This window comes from Geotrypetes seraphini, chromosome 5 (genome assembly GCF_902459505.1).
Source record: "Geotrypetes seraphini chromosome 5, aGeoSer1.1, whole genome shotgun sequence".
In the NCBI taxonomy this organism is placed as follows: Eukaryota; Metazoa; Chordata; class Amphibia; order Gymnophiona; family Dermophiidae; genus Geotrypetes; species Geotrypetes seraphini.
In genome coordinates this window covers 119,733,497-119,752,306 of record NC_047088.1, presented here as the reverse complement: position 1 = coordinate 119,752,306, position 18,810 = coordinate 119,733,497, and the positions used below count along the sequence as shown (strand labels likewise).

General features: G+C 44.1%; 1 protein-coding gene across 5 annotated transcripts in view; it reads left to right on the top strand.

Annotated features, from left to right (window-relative positions):
• The window catches only part of COPS8 (COP9 signalosome subunit 8), a 430,770-nt gene extending 413,818 nt beyond the window's left edge, over positions 1-16,952 (top strand). For all 5 annotated transcript variants that reach the window (XM_033944267.1, XM_033944269.1, XM_033944270.1 and 2 more), the window contains 2 exons: positions 14,261-14,323; positions 16,321-16,952. In XM_033944267.1, the coding sequence (XP_033800158.1) occupies positions 14,261-14,323; positions 16,321-16,400 (143 nt within the window). In that variant the 3' untranslated portion in view covers positions 16,401-16,952. The remainder of the gene's footprint in view (positions 1-14,260; positions 14,324-16,320) is intronic.
• The last annotated feature ends 1,858 nt before the right edge of the window (positions 16,953-18,810 follow it).

The window sequence follows — 18,810 nt, the reverse complement described above, 5'->3', positions numbered from 1 at the left end:
GAAAACGGAGAAAAAGTAACCAAGAACACACAAGAGCAGCATGGAAAAAACTAAACCAACAATACAAACTAAAACTAAAAGAAAAAAGAAAGACATACTACACAAACCAAATAGGTATAGAAGCCCAAGACACAAAAAAACTATTCCAATTACTAAAAGAACTCGCAGACACCAAACAGTACCTAGCCAAAAATGACAACCCTCCCCTTCAGCCACCCTTTTAGCTGAATACTTTAAAAACAAAATTACAACTGCCAGGACAAACTTCGCAGGAACTTCAACCCACCTAGAAGAGATCATAATGCTCCCCACAGAAAAAGAATCAGCTGCAGCAGATAGAACCTGGTCCCACTTCTCCACAATACAATGGTCCGACCTTAACAAACTATATAAAAAATACAGCCACACAGCTTGTGACCTCAACCAATGCCCTCCATACCTATTAAAAACCTCCAGCTTAAAATTCTGCACTCTCCTCATGCAGTGGATACAAACCATGCTCACAGATGGCCTTTTCCTACAAGATCTCTCTGAAATCATTGTCACCCTGATCTTAAAAGACCCAAAAGGAGCAACAGATCAACCATCCAACTACAGACCCATAGCCTCAATTCTACTATGTGTCAAGCTAATGGAAGGCCTCGTAGCTAAACTCCTCACTTGCTACCTAGAAAACCACAATTTGCTCCATCCTACACGGATTCAGAACCAACTTCAACACTGAGACACTACTAGGCTCTCTTCTGGACACAGCTAGACAACACCTCAGCACAGGCAAAAAAATGCTAATTATTCAACTAGATCTCACCGCAACATTTGACCTGGTAGACCATGACATCCTGCTGCAAATACTAGATACAATAGGAATCACAGGCAGAGTGCACATATGGTTTCAAGGATTCCTACAATCCAGGACCTACAAAGTAAAGACAAACAAAGAAAAATCAGAACCATGGTCCAACCCCTGTGGCATACCCCAAGGATTGCCATTATCCCCAACACTCTTCAATCTCTACATAGCATCCCTCGGCACCTAACTAGACAAAATAGGCTTAACCACCTATAGCTATGCAGACGACATCACCATTCTCCTTTCTTTTGATCAGCTAACGCCCACCATGACAGACACATTACACAGAACTCTAGAAACAGTGGCAACATGGATGAAAGACCACAAACTAAAACTGAACCCAGACAAAACAAAATTCATACTTCTCGAAAAAAAAATAAACCCCCCCAACCCATAACAAACCTACTCTAAAACTTCTGGGAATGACGATAGACAGATGCTGCACCATGCAACCACAAATAAACAAAACAATATAGAAATCATTTGCGGTCATGAGAAACCTAAGGCAAGTTCAAAAATTCTTCAACAGAAAACAATTCCAGCTCATGGTCCAGTCCCTAGTCCTAGGTCTCCTTGACTACTGCAACATCCTATATCTCCCCTGCCCCACAACAATGATAAAACAACTACAAACAGTACAAAACACAGCCCTGAGACTAATCTATTCACTAAGAAAACACGACCACATTACCAAGGCATACCTCGACTCACACTGGCTCCCAATTCAAGCAAGAATACTATTTAAATTCTACTGTCTATTATTTAACTCCATAAATGTTGACAGCCCAGCCTACTTGAACAACCGCTTAATCCAAACTACCACAACCAGACACAGGAGAACCCAGACACCATTCACATACCCTCCAATCAGAGACATCAAATAGAAAAAAAACTGTACGATGGCCTTCTAGCCACACAGGCAGCAAAACTAGACCACCAACTCTCCAATATAATAATTGTGACCCCAGACTACAAAACTTTCTGAAAAGTAATAAAAACCCTGCTATTCAAGAAATCCATGAAGACTAACACTGTATGAAACATTTCAATCCTCTGTAACACCTCTGAACATGTCCAGAAATCCTCTTATGTAATCCGCCTTGAACCGCAATGTAATAGCGGAATAAAAATCACTAATGTAATGTAATATTAACATTCACCAGACATCTGAGATACTTGTTAGAAATTTTGGCTGGTCTGGCAATGACTAAGTAATGAAGTAAAGTATAAGATAGTAGCAATCTCTATAATGGGGAGATATCTAATATTATTCTGTGATATTGAAACTCAACTGAATGATATAAGAAATCACAGCTCTCGAATTACAGTGGTGCCTCGCATAACGGACGCCTCGCACAGCGAACGCTGCGCACAACGAACTTTATGTCTTGATTCGTACAACGAACTTCGTTTCACACAACGAAGTCGCCCGAGCTGCATCCTTCCGCGCAGGCACTGCGCTTAACTGCCCTCTCTCCGCCTGGCTCCCTCTTGCCCCCCCGACTCCCCGACACGATCGGGGCAAGAGGGAGCCCAAGCCCTCTTGCCCCCCCGACTCCCCGACACGATCGGGGCAAGAGGGAGCCCAAGCCCTCTTGCCCCCCCGACTCCCCGACACGATCGGGGCAAGAGGGAGCTCAAGCCCTCTTGCCCCCCCGACTCCCCGACACGATCGGGGCAAGAGGGAGCCCAAGCCCTCTTGCCCCCCCGACTCCCCGACACGATCGGGCCAGGAGGGAGCCCAAGTCCTCCTGGCCACGGCGACCCCCTAACCCCACCCTGCACTACATTACGGGCAGGAGGGATCCCAGGCCCTCCTGCCCTCGACGCAAACCCCCCCTCCCCCCAACGACCGCCCCCCCAAGAACCTCCGACCGCCCCCCAGCCGACCCGCGACCCCCCTGGCCGACCCCCACGACACCCCCAACCCCCTTCCCCGTACCTTTCTGTAGTTGGCCGGACAGACAGGAGCCAAACCCGCCTGTCCGGCAGGCAGCCAACGACGGAATGAGGCCGGATTGGCCCATCCGTCCCAAAGCTCCGCCTACTGGTGGGGCCTAAGGCGCCTGGGCCAATCAGAATAGGCCCGGGAGCCTTAGGTCCCTCCTGGGGGCGGGGCCTGAGGCACATGGGCCCAACCCGACCATGTGCCTCAGGCCCTGCCCCCAGGAGGGACCTAAGGCTCCCGGGCCTATTCTGATTGGCCCAGGCGCCTTAGGCCCCACCAGTAGGCGGAGCTTTGGGACGGATGGGCCAATCCGGCCTCATTCCGTCGTTGGCTGCCTGCCGGACAGGCGGGTTTGGCTCCCGTCTGTCCGGCCAACTACAGAAAGGTACGGGGAAGGGGGTTGGGGGTGTCGTGGGGGTCGGCCAGGGGGGTCGCGGGTCGGCTGGGGGGGCGGTCGGAGGTTCTTGGGGGGGGGCGGTCGTTGGGGGGAGGGGGGGTTTGCGTCGAGGGCAGGAGGGCCTGGGATCCCTCCTGCCCGTAATGTAGTGCAGGGTGGGGTTAGGGGGTCGCCGTGGCCAGGAGGACTTGGGCTCCCTCCTGGCCCGATATTGTCGGGGAGTTGGGGAATCGGCGGGGCAAGAGGGCTTGGGCTCCCTCTTGCCCCGATCGTGTCGGGGAGTCGGGGGGGCAAGAGGGCTTGGGCTCCCTCTTGCCCCGATCGTGTCGGGGAGTCGGGGGGGCAAGAGGGCTTGGGCTCCCTCTTGCCCCGATCGTGTCGGGGAGTCGGGGGGCAAGAGGGCTTGGGCTCCCTCTTGCCCCGATCGTGTCGGGGAGTCGGGGGGGGGCAAGAGGGCTTGGGCTCCCTCTTGCCCCGATCGTGTCGGGGAGTCGGGGGGGCAAGAGGGCTTGGGCTCCCTCTTGCCCCGATCGTGTCGGGGAGTCGGGGGGCAAGAGGGCTTGGGCTCCCTCTTGCCCCGATCGTGTCGGGGGTGCCAGGGACCACACGGAGTCACCCACCGTACCACCCGATTCGGGTAAGCGCAGGTATCGGTGGGTGGCTTATTTGCGGGGGGGTGCCTTATTTTACATTTTTTTCTAAAAAGGGGGGGCTGTCTTATTTGATGGCCCTGCCTTATCATCGGGGAAACACGGTAGAAAAAAAAAAAAAAATGAACAGTTAAGTCCCAGTTTTTGCCGCTGAGACTCTGCCCTCTCTCACTGTAAAATTAGACTCTACTTAGTCTGTCTTTAAATTTAAAAAATGTGTGTTGTTTTAAAAAACAATTATGTTTTTAGATGTATCTAAATAAAAATAATAACCAAAAATTTATCTTTTTTTATGTCATCTTAGCATATTTTATGCTGCAGAACGAATTATTTTTTTTTACATGTATTCTTATGGGAAAACGCGTTTCACATAACGAACGTTTCGCATAACAAACTTGCTCCTGGAACGAATTAAGTTCGTTGTGTGAGGCACCACTGTACTTAAAACATGTATAAAGATAAAACAATAAATTATTTGTGAATTGCTCAGACCCTGCACCCCATGATTTAGTGATAACACCAAACTGAGGTTGATTAGGGGACCATCATAGCATTCACTGTCCCCTATTTTTACCATCCGATTCTAGACCCAATGAAGCTTACTGAACAAAACCAAACCAAAACAAAAAATCAAACCTCATCAAAAAAATTATTTAAGTTTATCTGGAAAAGGAGGATTAATATCTGATGTTAAACCTCAGAAGAGTGAAAGTGACATGTGGCATAGAATTTCATTCAAGCATATTGCGCCAATTTGTTATCCCCGTCCCCCCAACTCGAGTTTCAAGTCTTCGTCAGGGAGGGACACTGTTGAATGTAAAAAACAAAGTGAATGAATATGTGTGAACTTTAAAATCCATAAAAACATATCAAGAAAAAGTGCTAAAGTCATGTATCGAAAACATATAACTAAACCTAAATATCTAACGTATAACTGTGCTTGTATATATAACACAGTCTTAATACTCTTAACTAACGAATCTCATACCTGGAAATGGCTCTTCATAACGGAAAGGCACCAGAGACAGGGCTAACTGAAATGGGGGCCTAAACAGCTGTCTTTTAACAACCGCACAACGGAACACCTACGAGATGACCCGGAAGTAATGTCACGGCAAAAAAATTGAAACGTAGGATCTTGAGTCGGGATGTGGTGAGTTCGTACCCGCATCGTTCGTGTAGTAAATGTCGGGCACACCTCCCAAATTGATATTCCGTTTTCGGGAGGCAAGCAATACAAATTAAAATCAGGAACGGATTGTGATTCAGTTGGAGTGGTATACTGTATCAGATGCCCCTGTCACAAATTTTACATCGGGCAAACTACTCGTAAAATAAAGATCAGGATTTCTGAACATCTTAGTGGTATTCGCAACCACAGAATCTCCGCTCCCTTGACAGCCCATTGGATGGAGAAATCTCATTCTGTCGATGATTTGAGATACACTGTTTTAATACAGATTAAACACTTCGAAGGGGACCTTTCAAAGTTACTAATTCAAAAAGAACAACGCTTTATATACAACTGGCACACATTGAGTCCTCACGGATTAAACCAAGAGATAGAATGGTTATTGTTGTAGTAATTGTCCTGGCAAAAATTTTCAGTTAAGATAGTAGCAAACCTTGAGCTTCCATAATCCACAGGTTCGGTGAAAAGTCTCAACTGCCCTCCTGAAATACTTGGTCCCATCAGCCTCGTATCATGTATAGAGAACTTATGTTCTTGACACAAATGGACAAGAAGAGGCTCAACAATTTCTGGTTAAAGATCCTGCAAACTGAAGAGATGATCCAAACTACCAGTATTTGAAGCAGTAAGCATCATCAATGACGGTAGTTAACGACTCCGTTGAGAGAGTAATTGCCTTAATGTAACAGTATAATTCAAATCTCACAAAGAATGAGGAGCAGAAGCAGCTATACACTACCTTTGCCTTATTGTTCAGCACAGAAAAACCTATCCAGCTTGCTCCAAAACCACACCGATGAACACTGACTGAATGTAGGAATACCGTTCAGCATTTGCATATAACAGACATTTTGTATTTACTGTAGAATAATGATATTAGTTACCAGTCATCACTGAACATTGAACAATGCACAATAAATCATTAGGCTAACAAACCTATTTTCAATTGTAAATAACACTAGGGGCATTTTAAAAAATACTAAGACGTCAAAAAACAGCATAAATCGGCACTTGGACGTCCTAATCGCCAGGATATCCAAGTGCCGATATTTTGAAACCTTGTTTCTGGACGTTTGAGGCATCCTAGTCACTGCACATTCAAAACTAAAAGGGGGACGTGTTCTGGGCAGGCTTTGGGCAGCCTTAGACTTGGACGTCTTGTGATAATCAAACCTTTCCCAAGACACCCTTGATGGAAAGTAAGATGTTCTGAGCCAAAAAGGTACTCAAACTAACCAGGTGACCACTGGAGGGATTAATAATAACTCCCCACACTCCTCCAGTGGTCTCTAACCTCTTCCCACCCCACAAAGATTTGAATGAAATAGTACATACCTGTTGCTAGAACAGCAACACCTGGTATGGGAAAGCCTAGTAGAGCTGCACACAGGTGTTTTAATTAGTCTGGTGGGTGGACTAGTGAATCATAGAGAGGAGGACCCAGGCCCATAAGCCACTCTAACCACTATATTTATGGTAGAAAGTGTGAAGCCACCAAAACCCTATTTTACTGTCATATAGGAGCCAACTGCAGCAATAAGGGCTATTGGGGTAGTAGACAGGTGGGTATAGTAGGTTTGGGGGGAGTTTTGGAGACCTCAGCATAAATTATAAGGGGATTATGGTGAGATGTACATGTTATACCCTTTATGTGAAGTTCACAGCAGTGCCCTCTAAGATGGCTCACTGATCTGTTGGTATGCCTGTGTGGCTAGTCTATTATAATGCTGGCTTCCCATATCCAAATGGTCTGGATTTTAACGTTTTGAACCTGGACATTATTATGGTTGAATAAAGTTGAACATCCTGGCAGCCAATATGTCTAAGTAAGCAATTTTCAAAAACAAAATTTGGACATCTAGCAGTCTTGCCAGTTTCAAAAATTACCATTCCTCTGCCCCAGACTTTGAACGTCTTGTGGGAAACATCCAAAGTCAGACTTAGATGTCCTATTGAAAATGCCCCCCCATGTTCCCCCAACTTCTTTCCATGTGCATTTGCTCAATTACAGCTGAGATGGAAAATTAATATAAACACTATTTTATGTATTAAAAATCATTGAGCAACCTCTAAATGTTCACCAAAAGGCTTATAATTTGGCACAATTTAACAATGGCCAGGCATAGAACAAAAATAGACTTTTGAAGGTCATGTCCCATGAACTTGATTTTTTTGGACCACCCTACAGGGTACTTTTTCAGATGGCCTTGGATGAATGGGAAGGCACCAAACAGTATGTTCAGAGGCAACAGGCTCCTGGGTAGTTCCTATTCACTACCTCGTGAAGAATTGGACAAGATGTTGCAGTTGCCCAAGATGGAAGCAAGGGTCATTGCAGTGACCAAAACAACAATCCCAGTTAAACGGGGCTTAGTACTGAAGGATACCCATGGTAGGAAGGTAGAACAGTTACCGAAATAGGTCTTTGCTTCCACAGCCTTAGTTGTACATGCTTGTACCGGTGCTAGAGCAGCTGTAGGTCTTTTTGGATGCTATATCACCTGCAAAATACAAGTTGTTAGAGATAACGTTAAGGTGATGGGGGGTATGTGTTGAGTTGGGATAAAAACTTGTACTGTAACTATGGCAAATTTAACCTGTAAACTGTATATTATGTATGTTAACCTGTAACCTATTCTGAGCTCTTTGGGGAGAACGAGATAGAAAACGAATTAAAAAAATAAATAAGTACCAAGGAATGACAATTTAATTGTGAATTAATGAGTGGGGCTGTTAGGCAGACTGGATGGACCATTCATGTCTTTATCTCATCATTTACTATGTTGGGGGGAGGCAACACCATCATGACTTGCTATGACATATTTTGGGCATCTGATTCCAACAAAGTCGGGTTATTCTGTAGAATGACAACTGCAAACACTGTTTGGGAACAGCAAAAGGAACTCACTGTATGTGACCCTGCCTATGTATGGTGCTTGCACATGAGCAGTGAGGGGATCCTGAGGCCACTGCTACACACTCACCTTTGCAACTGCTCCTGATTGTCCTCCACGCTCTCATGGAGACATGATGGTGTGGCAAGTGATGGTGGTGCTTGAATATTTCTCAAGGACCAGGAGTTCTGTTTCTGGGATACTGAAGTTTGGTTCCCTGCAGAGAGACAGACGGGCCCCATTGGGAATGTTGTTCCATCTACAGAAATATTTATGTATGTGAAGGGAACGTCTGAGTGTTGCTGTGTATGTTTCCTGGGCTCAGCGACTAGTACTACTCTTGGACTTTTTGCATAATGTATTTCCTTTGGGTGGTAGAAACATTTATTTCAACTCATGTATATGGATGTTAACACCAAAAAATCCAACAGGACAGAAAACCCACGGGTATAAAACAATACAAAAGGAAGTGGGAATGGACAATGAACACTCCACTGAAGATCACTGATGAAAACCAACTTGTTTATTTCATTAAAGGAAACAAGAAGAAGCTGTGGACCCGACGCAGCACTGTGTTTCGGCGTCTGAGGAATGCCTGCATCGGGGTCACTGTAGCGTATAAGTTCACAGATGGCAGGTCTGGGATAAAACAAAGCTCAGTCCAACTAACATGCCGGAGTAACCAAAATCACTGAAAAGCTGTGGATGTTAAACATGTTTTGGGTATACAGGTCTCCCCGCCCTATTCACGGGTTTAGGGGTTGGTGAATTTGGTTATTCGGGAATTTCTAAACCACCTCGCCTCTCAGAACCCTCCACACCTTACTTTTAATGCCTGATGGTCTAGTGGTGAAGCAGAGCAGGAGCGATCTTCTTACGTTCCTGCCCCATACTGAGCTGTGCTAAAATATGACTGCCTTGAGTTCCCGTGGTCTTGCAAAACTTCCATGGGAACTCGTGGCAGCTATTTTTGATTGCACAGGGCAGGCGCGTAGGACGATCTCTCCTGCCCCACTTCACTGCTAGACCACCAGGGCTTTAAAGGTAAGGTGTGGAGGGACCGAGAGATGGGTGGTTCAGAGTCATCTTAAGTTATTTTTGAATTTTTGTTATTTGCAAGGAGGCTGTGCCCCTAACCCCTATGAATTTGGAGGGGGGGTGGAGTATATTTTTGAATGCCAGAAAATGTCTATTTCTTTCATTGTGGCTTTTAGTTTTTCAATGTTTTACCAGAAACATCTGGTTTGCAATTGGAAGTCATACTGAAAATGCCCCGCTTAATCTCTGCATAAAATTTTATGGAAATTTCATCTCTTTGCTTTGTTGAATCCCTGATATCCACATCAAGATTACATCTCTGACTCAATGATTCCAGTTACTGGTTCCTGCTTAGTTAATTTAGCGCAAGGATGTTTCAGCCAGTCAGATTGTTCAGTTGACTGGTGACTTCTGTCTGCATTTCTGGTAGTTTTAGCCCATGTTTGAGGGGAGAGGAAATAGAAACCACTTTATTATAAATTGTCTCAAAATATGAGTTAGGCAGTGCAGTGCATGGGTCATTGCCATTGTTTACAGTTTTTTTTCCTATCCTAGAAAATTAGAAAGGAGAAGGCAGTGGCGTACCAAGGGGGGAGGCAGTCTGCCCCGGGTGCACGGCTTCGTGGGGTGCACAGCCGGCCAGGTCCGGGTCCTCCTGCCCTTCCTTTCCCCCAGCCCACGCCGCTGCAATCTTACCTCCCCCCGCCGACAAGAAGTCTTTCGAGGATGTTCTGGGCCAGCCAATCACTGCCTGACTGGCCCGGAACGTCCTCTCCGATGTTATAATTGATGTTGGAAAGACTTCTTGTCGGTGGGGGGAGGTAAGATTGCAGGCGCGAACCAGGGAAAAGGAAGGGGAGAGGCGCTTTTTTTTTCTTTTTTCCGCGGCAGGGAGGGCAGGATGTAGGCAGGCAAGCTGGCTGGCTTTAGTGCAGGAGGGAGAGAGATAGGTAGGCAGACAGGCAGGCTGGCTTTGGGGGTGGACAAAATCTGGAAGGCAGTGGGGGGGGGACATAAGGAGGCACTGGGGATACTAAGGATACGGGAAGGAGGCACTGTGGTCACTAAGGACATGGGAAGGAAGGAAGGAGGGAATAGAAAGGGACAATTGTTGGGCCTGAGTGCAGAAAGAAAGAAATGAAAGAAAGGATACACAGTCAATTAATAGATGTCCCCTTTTGATGAAAAAAATAAATGGTCACGTTACCTCTGACTTACTTTCTCTGCAGCAGAGTCGGCAGCCGCTCTGAGGTGCAGGAAGGTCCCGCAATTACTTGTCTGCCGGCTCTGCTCCAGAAGAAGTAAGTTACGTCGGAGGTGGTGGACCCGGCAGACGCAGTCATTGCGAGACTTTGCCACAACTCCCTGCGTCTGCCAGAGCAGAGCCAGCAGACGAGTCATCACCGGACCTTCCAGCATGCGGCTGCTAAGTCCGCTCCAGAGCAAGTACGTCGGAGTGGGGTGGACTGGCAGCCAGCAGCTAGTCATCGTGGGACCTTGTTGCATAAAGGGAGAGAAAGAAGCAGAATTGCTGGAATGGAAGAGTGGTGGAGGGAAAGAAAGGGGGCAGGGTGGTATGGAAGGATGGTGCTGATAGAAATGATGTACAGAGAAAGGGGAGAGACATAAGGGGAGGATATTGGAGGGAAAGAAAGGGGGCAGATGCTGATTGAAGAGGGGTGGATGGCGAGAGAAAGGGCAGACATTGGATGGTAGTGGGGAGCCTATGCTGGATGGAAGTGCAGATGGGAGAGATAAGGGAGCAAATGCAGGAAGGAAATGGGAGAAGAGAAAGGAGCAGACGCTGGATGGAAGTGGACAGAGAGAGGAGAAGGTACTAGATGAAAGGATTGGAGAAAGAGGGTACATGATGGAAGGAGGGGTTAAATAAAAGGAGGGCACATGATGAGAAAATAATTGAGTTAGCGAAACACTGGAGGGGTGAGGGAAAGAGGTGGGAAGCTTTAGGTAGATAGTAAAAAAGGACATTGATGAGAGGGTAGTAAGAACGTAATCTAGACAGATGGAGAAAATAAATTGAAAAGGAAAATGAGGGAAAAAAGGGAAAGGGATTGCAGAGGAAAGGTGTGGGAGAGGGAAGGAGAAGAGAGAGATGCCAGACCAATGGGGGTGAAAGGAGAGATGGAAGACATACAGTTTCTGGAAGGGGCATAGAAGGAGAGAAGATGCCATATAGGGGAAGAGAGATGGCAGACAGTGGATGGAAGGGAGTTACAAGAAGATGAGGAAAGCAGAAACCACAGAAGACAAAGGTAGAAAAATATTTTCTATTTATTTATTGCTTTAGGACAGTGTTTTTCAACCTTTTTTGGGCAAAGGCACACTTGTTTCATGAAAAAAATCACGAGGCACACCACCATTAGAAAATGTTAAAAAATTTAACTCTGTGCCTATATTGAACATAAGAACATAAGAATGAGCTTGTCTGTCAGATAATTCTTTTCCCCTTGTATGTTAACAGCTTGAGAAAGATGTTGCGAAGGATTGCCCAAATCCAAATCTTTTGAGCCTCCTGACAGAGAAGTAGAGAACATAAGAACATAAGAAGTTGCCTCCGCTGAGGCAGACCATAGGTCCATCCTGCTCAGCGGTCCGCTCCCGCGGCGGCCTATCAGGCCCATTGCCTGAGCAATGGTCTATACCTATCTGTACCCCCCAATCCCTTTTTCTTCTAGGAATCTATCCAAACCTTCTTTGAATCCATTTAGTGTTTTCTTGTCCACAACAGCCTCTGGAAGCGCGTTCCATGTATCTACCACCCTCTGAGTGAAAAAGTACTTCCTAGCGTTTGTTCTAAACCTGTCCCCTTTCAATTTCCCCCAATGCCCCCTTGTACTTGTGGTGCCCCTTAATTTGAAAAATCTGTCTCTGTCTACTTTTTCTATGCCCTTCAGGATCTTGAAGGTTTCTATCATGTCTCCTCTAAGTCTTCGCTTCTCCAGGGAGAAAAGTCCCAACTGCTTCAATCTGTCGGTATATGGGAGATTTTCCATTCCCTTTATCAGTTTGGTTGCTCTTCTTTGTACTCCCTCAAGTACCGCCATGTCCTTCTTGAGGTACGGCGACCAGTACTGGACACTGGACAGTATTGACTATATATAAAGTAATTCTCTTGAATAGGAATCAAATAAACACAAAGAAAGTATTTTATAATTACTTTATTATGAAATATTAAGTAAACAGAATAGTGAAAAATTATAAAATACTTTATTCAGTGCGAAACCTGGGCCTGTTTGGCTGAACACAAAGCTGATATTCTGGCTGGAATCGAAGAAAGACACACACTTAGCTCTTCGTCAACAGCTCTCAGTCTCTCTCTGTATTTGGTTTTTATAGCATACAAAAATAGACAAATATACCCTCCATCCTTTTTATTAAACCACAATAGCAGTTTTTAGCGCAGGGAGCTGCGCTGAATGCCCAGCGCTGCTCTTGACGCTCATAGGCTCCCTGCGCTAAAAACCACTATTGCGGTTTAGTAAAAGGTGACCATATTGTAAAATATAGACAGCAGATATAAATTCAGAACTGTGCATAGTAAGTGAAGGGAAGTTTTCATCTCTGGGAATTTACCCAGTTAACTATTAAGTTATTTGGGCAAATTCCTTTGAAAACTGTGGTAATACTGCCTCCACTTTGCTAAATTTAAAATAAAATCATTTTTCCTACCTTGTCTGGTGATTTCTGGTTGCACTTTCTTCTTCTGACTGTGCATCCAATCTTTCTTCCCTTCTATCAGCCTGTATGCTTTCTCTCCTCCACACCTCATTCCCTCCCCCAACTTTTTCTTCCTCTCTCCCTGACCTTTCTTTCTTTTTTCTGTTTCTCTTCTTTCCTTCTGTTTCCCTGCCTGCCCCCTTTCTTTCTTTCTCCCTGCCGTTCCCCAAGCCACTGCCACTGCCGCTGCCATCGGGGAACAGGACCCACCAATGGATAACAGGCCCCAAAGCCGACGCCGACGCATGCTCTCCCTGACGTCAATTCTGCAATCGGAGAGGAAGTTCCGCCCAGCCAGGCAGCGATTTGCTGGCCCGAACTTCCTCTCCGACTGCAGAATTGATGTCGGGGAGAAGAAGACTTATCGGCTCGATAGATTAGATCGCCAAGACAAAGTGAGTCCTGGGTGATCGACTCACTTTGCCTTGGCGAGCTACTGGCGCCCCTGCCTCGGGCCCCCTGTCAGCTCCGGGCCCCTGAATGCAGGACTGGTAGTACTGCCCTGATGGCGGCCCTGCGGCACACCAGGCAACATCTCGCGGCACACTAGTGTGCCGCGGAACAGCGGTTGAAAAACACTGCTTTAGGAGACGTGTCACTGTTTCTGTGGTGCATAGTATGCAGAGTTCAGCTTCTTACTGGCTCAATTTAACCTTTGTCTATGTATTTCTATTTTATCCCCCCTTTTATAAAACTGTGGAGCGTTTTTTAACGCCAGCCGTGGTGGTAGCAGCTCTGATGCTCAGAATTCTATGAGCGTCAGAGCTGTTACCACCGTGGCTAAAATCCACACTACAGTTTTGTAAAAGAAGGAGGGGTTAGTTTGTGATTACATATTCCATACTAGGCAAAGGTGTTTTCTGTGTGTTCGAAAGACATGGTTTTTTTGTTAGGCTTGACTGCAGGAATGATCTGTACTAGTCTGGCTTGTTTAGTTTTCAATGGGTGTATTGATGTTGTACTGCTCACTGCAGTATGTAAGATGCTGCCTTTTCCTAGGTACTCATGTGTGACATGTGGCTTGTTACTAAAAATCATGTTTTTTGTACAGATGGGGGGGTGTCAAAAAATGATGGGCCCCGGGTGTCACATAGGCTAGGTACGCCACTGAGAGAAGGAATAGTTAATGGACATCCAGATCCGTAAGCACAGTATATTGAATTTATTGTGAGTTATCAGTTATCCCATATTATAGACTGAATTATCCAATCTGGGTTCCCCTGAAATGCATGCATGCATTTGTTCTAAAAGAAACCAGGGTTATTTAAACAGCATTGCAGACGTACATCTAGTAAAGCAGTAAAAAAAAAAAATTAGTAGGGCCATATTTTTAGACATGTAGTGTGGTAAAACCTGGATTGGGTTGGTGAAAATGAATCCAATAGCCAAGGCAGCTTCTGTAGGCTAAATATAAGGAATATAAAACTGCAATCATATGCTTAAAATGTAGATGTCTGAATGCTGTTTACTTATGTTCAGTTTCTAGGTAAAATTTAAGATACAATACTAAAAATATATCTTAACTTTTCATTTTAAAAAATTGTGATTTCTAGGAGTATTAGAACAAGGCTGGCAAGCAGATTCAGCAACTCGTATGGTAATGCCTAAAAAGCCAGGTAGGTGGCAGTTTTGCTCCATAATAGCTTTTGGCTTTACTTCACATGGTTAGTTTTTATTGCCGGTATTTTTGGTCTATTGAATTGGCTATAATCTGATTATCATCTGGTATATGAGGTGCTACCCAAATGTTCAGGGAATTCAATTGTAAAAAAAAAAAAAAATTACTTACAGAAACTCCTAGTTTCCACCGTCTCTTTCGAAGTAGTCCTCTTGAGAATGTATACAGCGATCCCAGCGTTTTTCCCATGAGTCAATTCATCTACAGAAGTCATCTTGGGTGAGTGCCTTGAGGACTTCCTGCGATTCTGCCTGGATCTCTTCAATCATGTTAAAACAGCATCCTCGGTCATAATTTCATTTTGGGTAATAGGAAAAAATCATGGTGGCAAGGTCAGATGAATAGGGAGGGTGTGTAATCACTGTAATGTTTCTGGAAGTCAGGAATTGTCGAGCAACGAATGATGTGTGAGCGGATGCATTGTCATGGTGGTGCAACCATTTTTGTTTTTCTACTTGTTTGGGTGTTTGTGCTGAATGCTGCCGCTCAACCGCTTGAAAACCTCACAGTATGACTGTCCTACTATCTCACAAACATCATGAATAGTTTGCCTACAATCTGCAAGGATAGTCTCATGAACTTTTGCTATGGTTTCTGGTGTTGTGCTTGTTGATGGTTGTCTGGAACGGTCATCACCATGGACAGATGTTCAGCGTTTGTACCAAAAAAAGGTTTTGCTTTGGCACATAGCATTATCTCCAAAGGCTTCCTGGAGCATACAATAGGTTTCTGCAGCAGTTTTTTAAAGTTTGAAACAAAATTTGATGCAGATTCTTTGCTCATTAAAATCCATCAAATCGAAATCCGCCGAGTCACTAAAACACAACTTTTCAAAATTGCACAGAACACAACCACTCAGCTGCACACCCATTGGCACACTGATTCACAAAGCATACTGCTAGACACCTCTAGTGGCAGAATGGCATACTATATCCAGTTAGCGCACGCTGTTCACATTCCCCAGACTTTTGGGTAGCACCTCGTAGTAGCATTCAATTCACAAACAAGCCTTGGAAGGCCTACAAAATCCTTTTAGTTCAGCAGAGGGATGGAGGAAACTAATCAGAACAGACCTCTGAAATCAGAATCTATGATTATTGTGAAAACTTTTGTTTGGAAATGGACAGGGATGCTGGTGTTGAACTGGAGTTAGGGATACTAAAAACTGCCTGGGATAAGGATCAATATAGGCAGACATGCTCTATAGCTGGCAGCTGGGATATATCTTTATCGGTGTGGACCAATTCCTAGATGAACCAATTATTTGTGTGTTATCTGCTTTGTTATAGGTCAGAGTGAGATGCACTGGCAAAACTTTATGTATAGTTTTCATTACTAGAATATTAGAAGGTAGTCTGTGGGCCAGGAATGAGTTGTGTAAATCTCTGTACTTTAATAACAGGAGGTGCTGCAGATGGGGAATGAGATACATTTACAGAATTGTGTGCATCTGTCTGAGAACTGAAATAAGCCTGATCGGGAGCTGTGGTGCTCTGTCAAATAGGGTTGAATGGAGAGTCTACTTATTGCTATCAGCACTGTATATCACTGGTCCTTTATTCATATAATTTATTTAATCTGTGTTAAAATCACTTAATTTTAAGAGAAGCAGGAAAAGATGTGAATTATAGCCAAAGTATAAGACACTACCCTTTCTAAAAACTGTAGCCATAGATTACATTTTTCATGTCATATCATACAGAACATAACATGAATGGGGGAGCAGACAGCTAGTGTGTTTTGCTGACTGCTCTCTTTTCAGAGTTTCCTAGTGCACTGCAGTTCTGATAAATTGCATGCTGGGTTTATTAAAGGTGTTACTTTTTAAAAACATACTTTTGGGGATGGTTTCAGAAGGCAGTGGGATGCTTTGAACATTCATTCAAATTGATTTATCTCTTTCTCCCCCCCCTTTTTTTTTTTTCCTTTACACAGAATGTGCTCCAGTTGCATTAATTCCAAATGAGCAGCAGCTGGCCAGATTGACTGACTACGTGGCTTTTCTTGAAAACTGATGTCTCCTTCCTGCTGATGGAGTTCTAAATTTAGTAATCCTCTAGATCAGTGGTTCCCAACCCTGTCCTGGAGGACCACCAGCTAATCGTTTTTTTAGGATAGCCCTATTAAATACGCAGAGAGAGATTTGCAAATCTGCTCCATTCATATTCATTAGGGTTATCCTGAAAACCTGACTGGCTGGTGGTCTTACAGGACAGGGTTGGGAACCACTGCTCTAGATTGAGAATGTGTGCAAGAAAAGGAAAATTTTCTATTTTAGAATCTGTCACACATTTTCTATTCTGTGACTTGGTTAATTAACAGTAGAATTAATAGTAAGTGTCTACTTTTTTTCTACAGCTTTCTTCTACCAGATCCACAGTTTCATCATTCTCATATAGCACACTATAATAGATTTGCTCACATTTTGCTTTTCAAAAATGTTCCTCAAGTGTCATTTAGTGTATCTGTATTTCTAAGGACCATGGGACTGCTATACAAAAGGAGAGACTAGAATAAATAAAAACTATAATATTCCCATATCAATAAACCAAGTGATCTAAATGGTATGGAAAAAGTGTGTACTAGTTTATATTTTTGCTACCTCCAGTGAGACTACAGGCTTAAAATTGTTTTTATAAGTTTGTTGTGTTGAGCTTTACATCTTCCCTTTACATATCAAGATACTAGTGAAATAATTAACAAATATGTTCACTTGGAAAGTTGGTGCTTCAAGAAATGAAGCCTTTCACATCTGCTTTCTTAACTTTTCATAGTTCATAAATTTTCATAGTTTGTGCTTGCTTGGGCTCTAAGTGGAGTAAGCTCTCTCTCACACATGCATTTTTTGTTAATAATCCCTACAATAGTTTGTCATAGTTTTGGGTATGTTGGGAATTTTGAGTTTAGATAGGACATAGCCACAACTCAGCAGCTTCTATTATAGCTTTTGTGTGGAATGAACCAGACGGTCATCTACCTGAGCTGTGGTGAGTAGACCTTGACAGTAGCTTGGCTCTTCCTCGTTGCTAGAGAGCCAAGCTGGTGATTCCAAATTTACCTGTTTTTCACCTCATGCTGCTCATTTATAAGCAGATGTAAAATATTAATTTCTAGTATGACAGACACTCTATCCCTTATAGGGAGCTTCATTGTATTCTTTTGCTCCTCCTCCCATCTCTCTGGGTTGTTCTTCAACTCCTTAGTTGTCTTCATACAAGTGAGACAGTAGGAGCTTGTCTTTTCTGCTAGTATTTCTTTTTACTTTAAACTCCATCATTTTTGCTACCGTTTGTAAGGCTTTTCAGTTCTGCAGAGGATCCCTTTTGTGGGACAGCTGTGGCTGTTGGAGAATGCAGACTCTTGAGGTTAAGAGTCTGCTTCCAAGGGGCAGATAGCTTGGCAGTATATCACTTGGATAGCCTGCAGACTATTCCCTTGGGAGCACAGCTCACTCCAGGTTTATTTGCAGAGGGTTTGAGCGCAAGCTGTGTGGCTCCATGGTGGTTTTTATCCAAGATTGGGGCCTACTGCTTTCCATGCCCCATTTTGCTTGTGCAGGTTCCAGTGGACTTGAGCTTTCCAGTCAGTACATCAGGCCCAAAAGGCAGTCAGATGACACAAGTGGTCCAGACTCCAGGCTTATTGAGGCAGAGGTTCTCTCTGTAAGCTGTTTGCAACTTCTACATTTTCAGCTCCCAGCACACATCATGGCACATTGAGTAACAGTCTGATAGCCTAGCAAACCAAATTGTGAGGGGGGGGGATATTTAAAATTGGATTGTCTTCGCTTCTGAGATTAGAGTTAGATTCTTTCATCTCTAAAATTGTTATTTTTTAATTTCTCATTGTAATTCCCTAGGCTGCTTTAATGTTAAAATTGCTACTGCATTTGGCCATCTTGGATTTTTTAGTTTGAAAACAAAAGCCTCTATCTGTCTCAGAACACCTTGTTTTTGCTTCAAAACAAGTGGGATATACTCAGGCCAGGATACCTTAGACTCATGCCAAATTTGTGGTGAATGGCCATTCAAGGAGTATCCATGTTCACGTGCTTCGCAGGAGCTGCTTGTCCTTTAGGGATGGGGAGTGTCAGTACCCAATTGGCCTGAGGAACAGAGGAAAAAGTCCAAATTTGAGCTAGAGAACAGTGCAAGTATTTGGTCAAAATAACTACATGAACAGGCTACATAGCCCCTCAGTTCTTATCTCTATCTTCAGAGGAATCCAAGAAAAAACTACCAGACTCAAAAGTGTAATTTAAACATTCAAGGACTTGGGAGCGTTTTGGCATCCTACAAATCGGTAGGATGACAACCAAAAGTCTCGCCCAAATACAAGTGACTGGCCATTTTATTTGAGTAATGACATCAACAATTAATTCATTATTAAACATGAGTAGTTGGTACATCTTCCAATTAGATTACA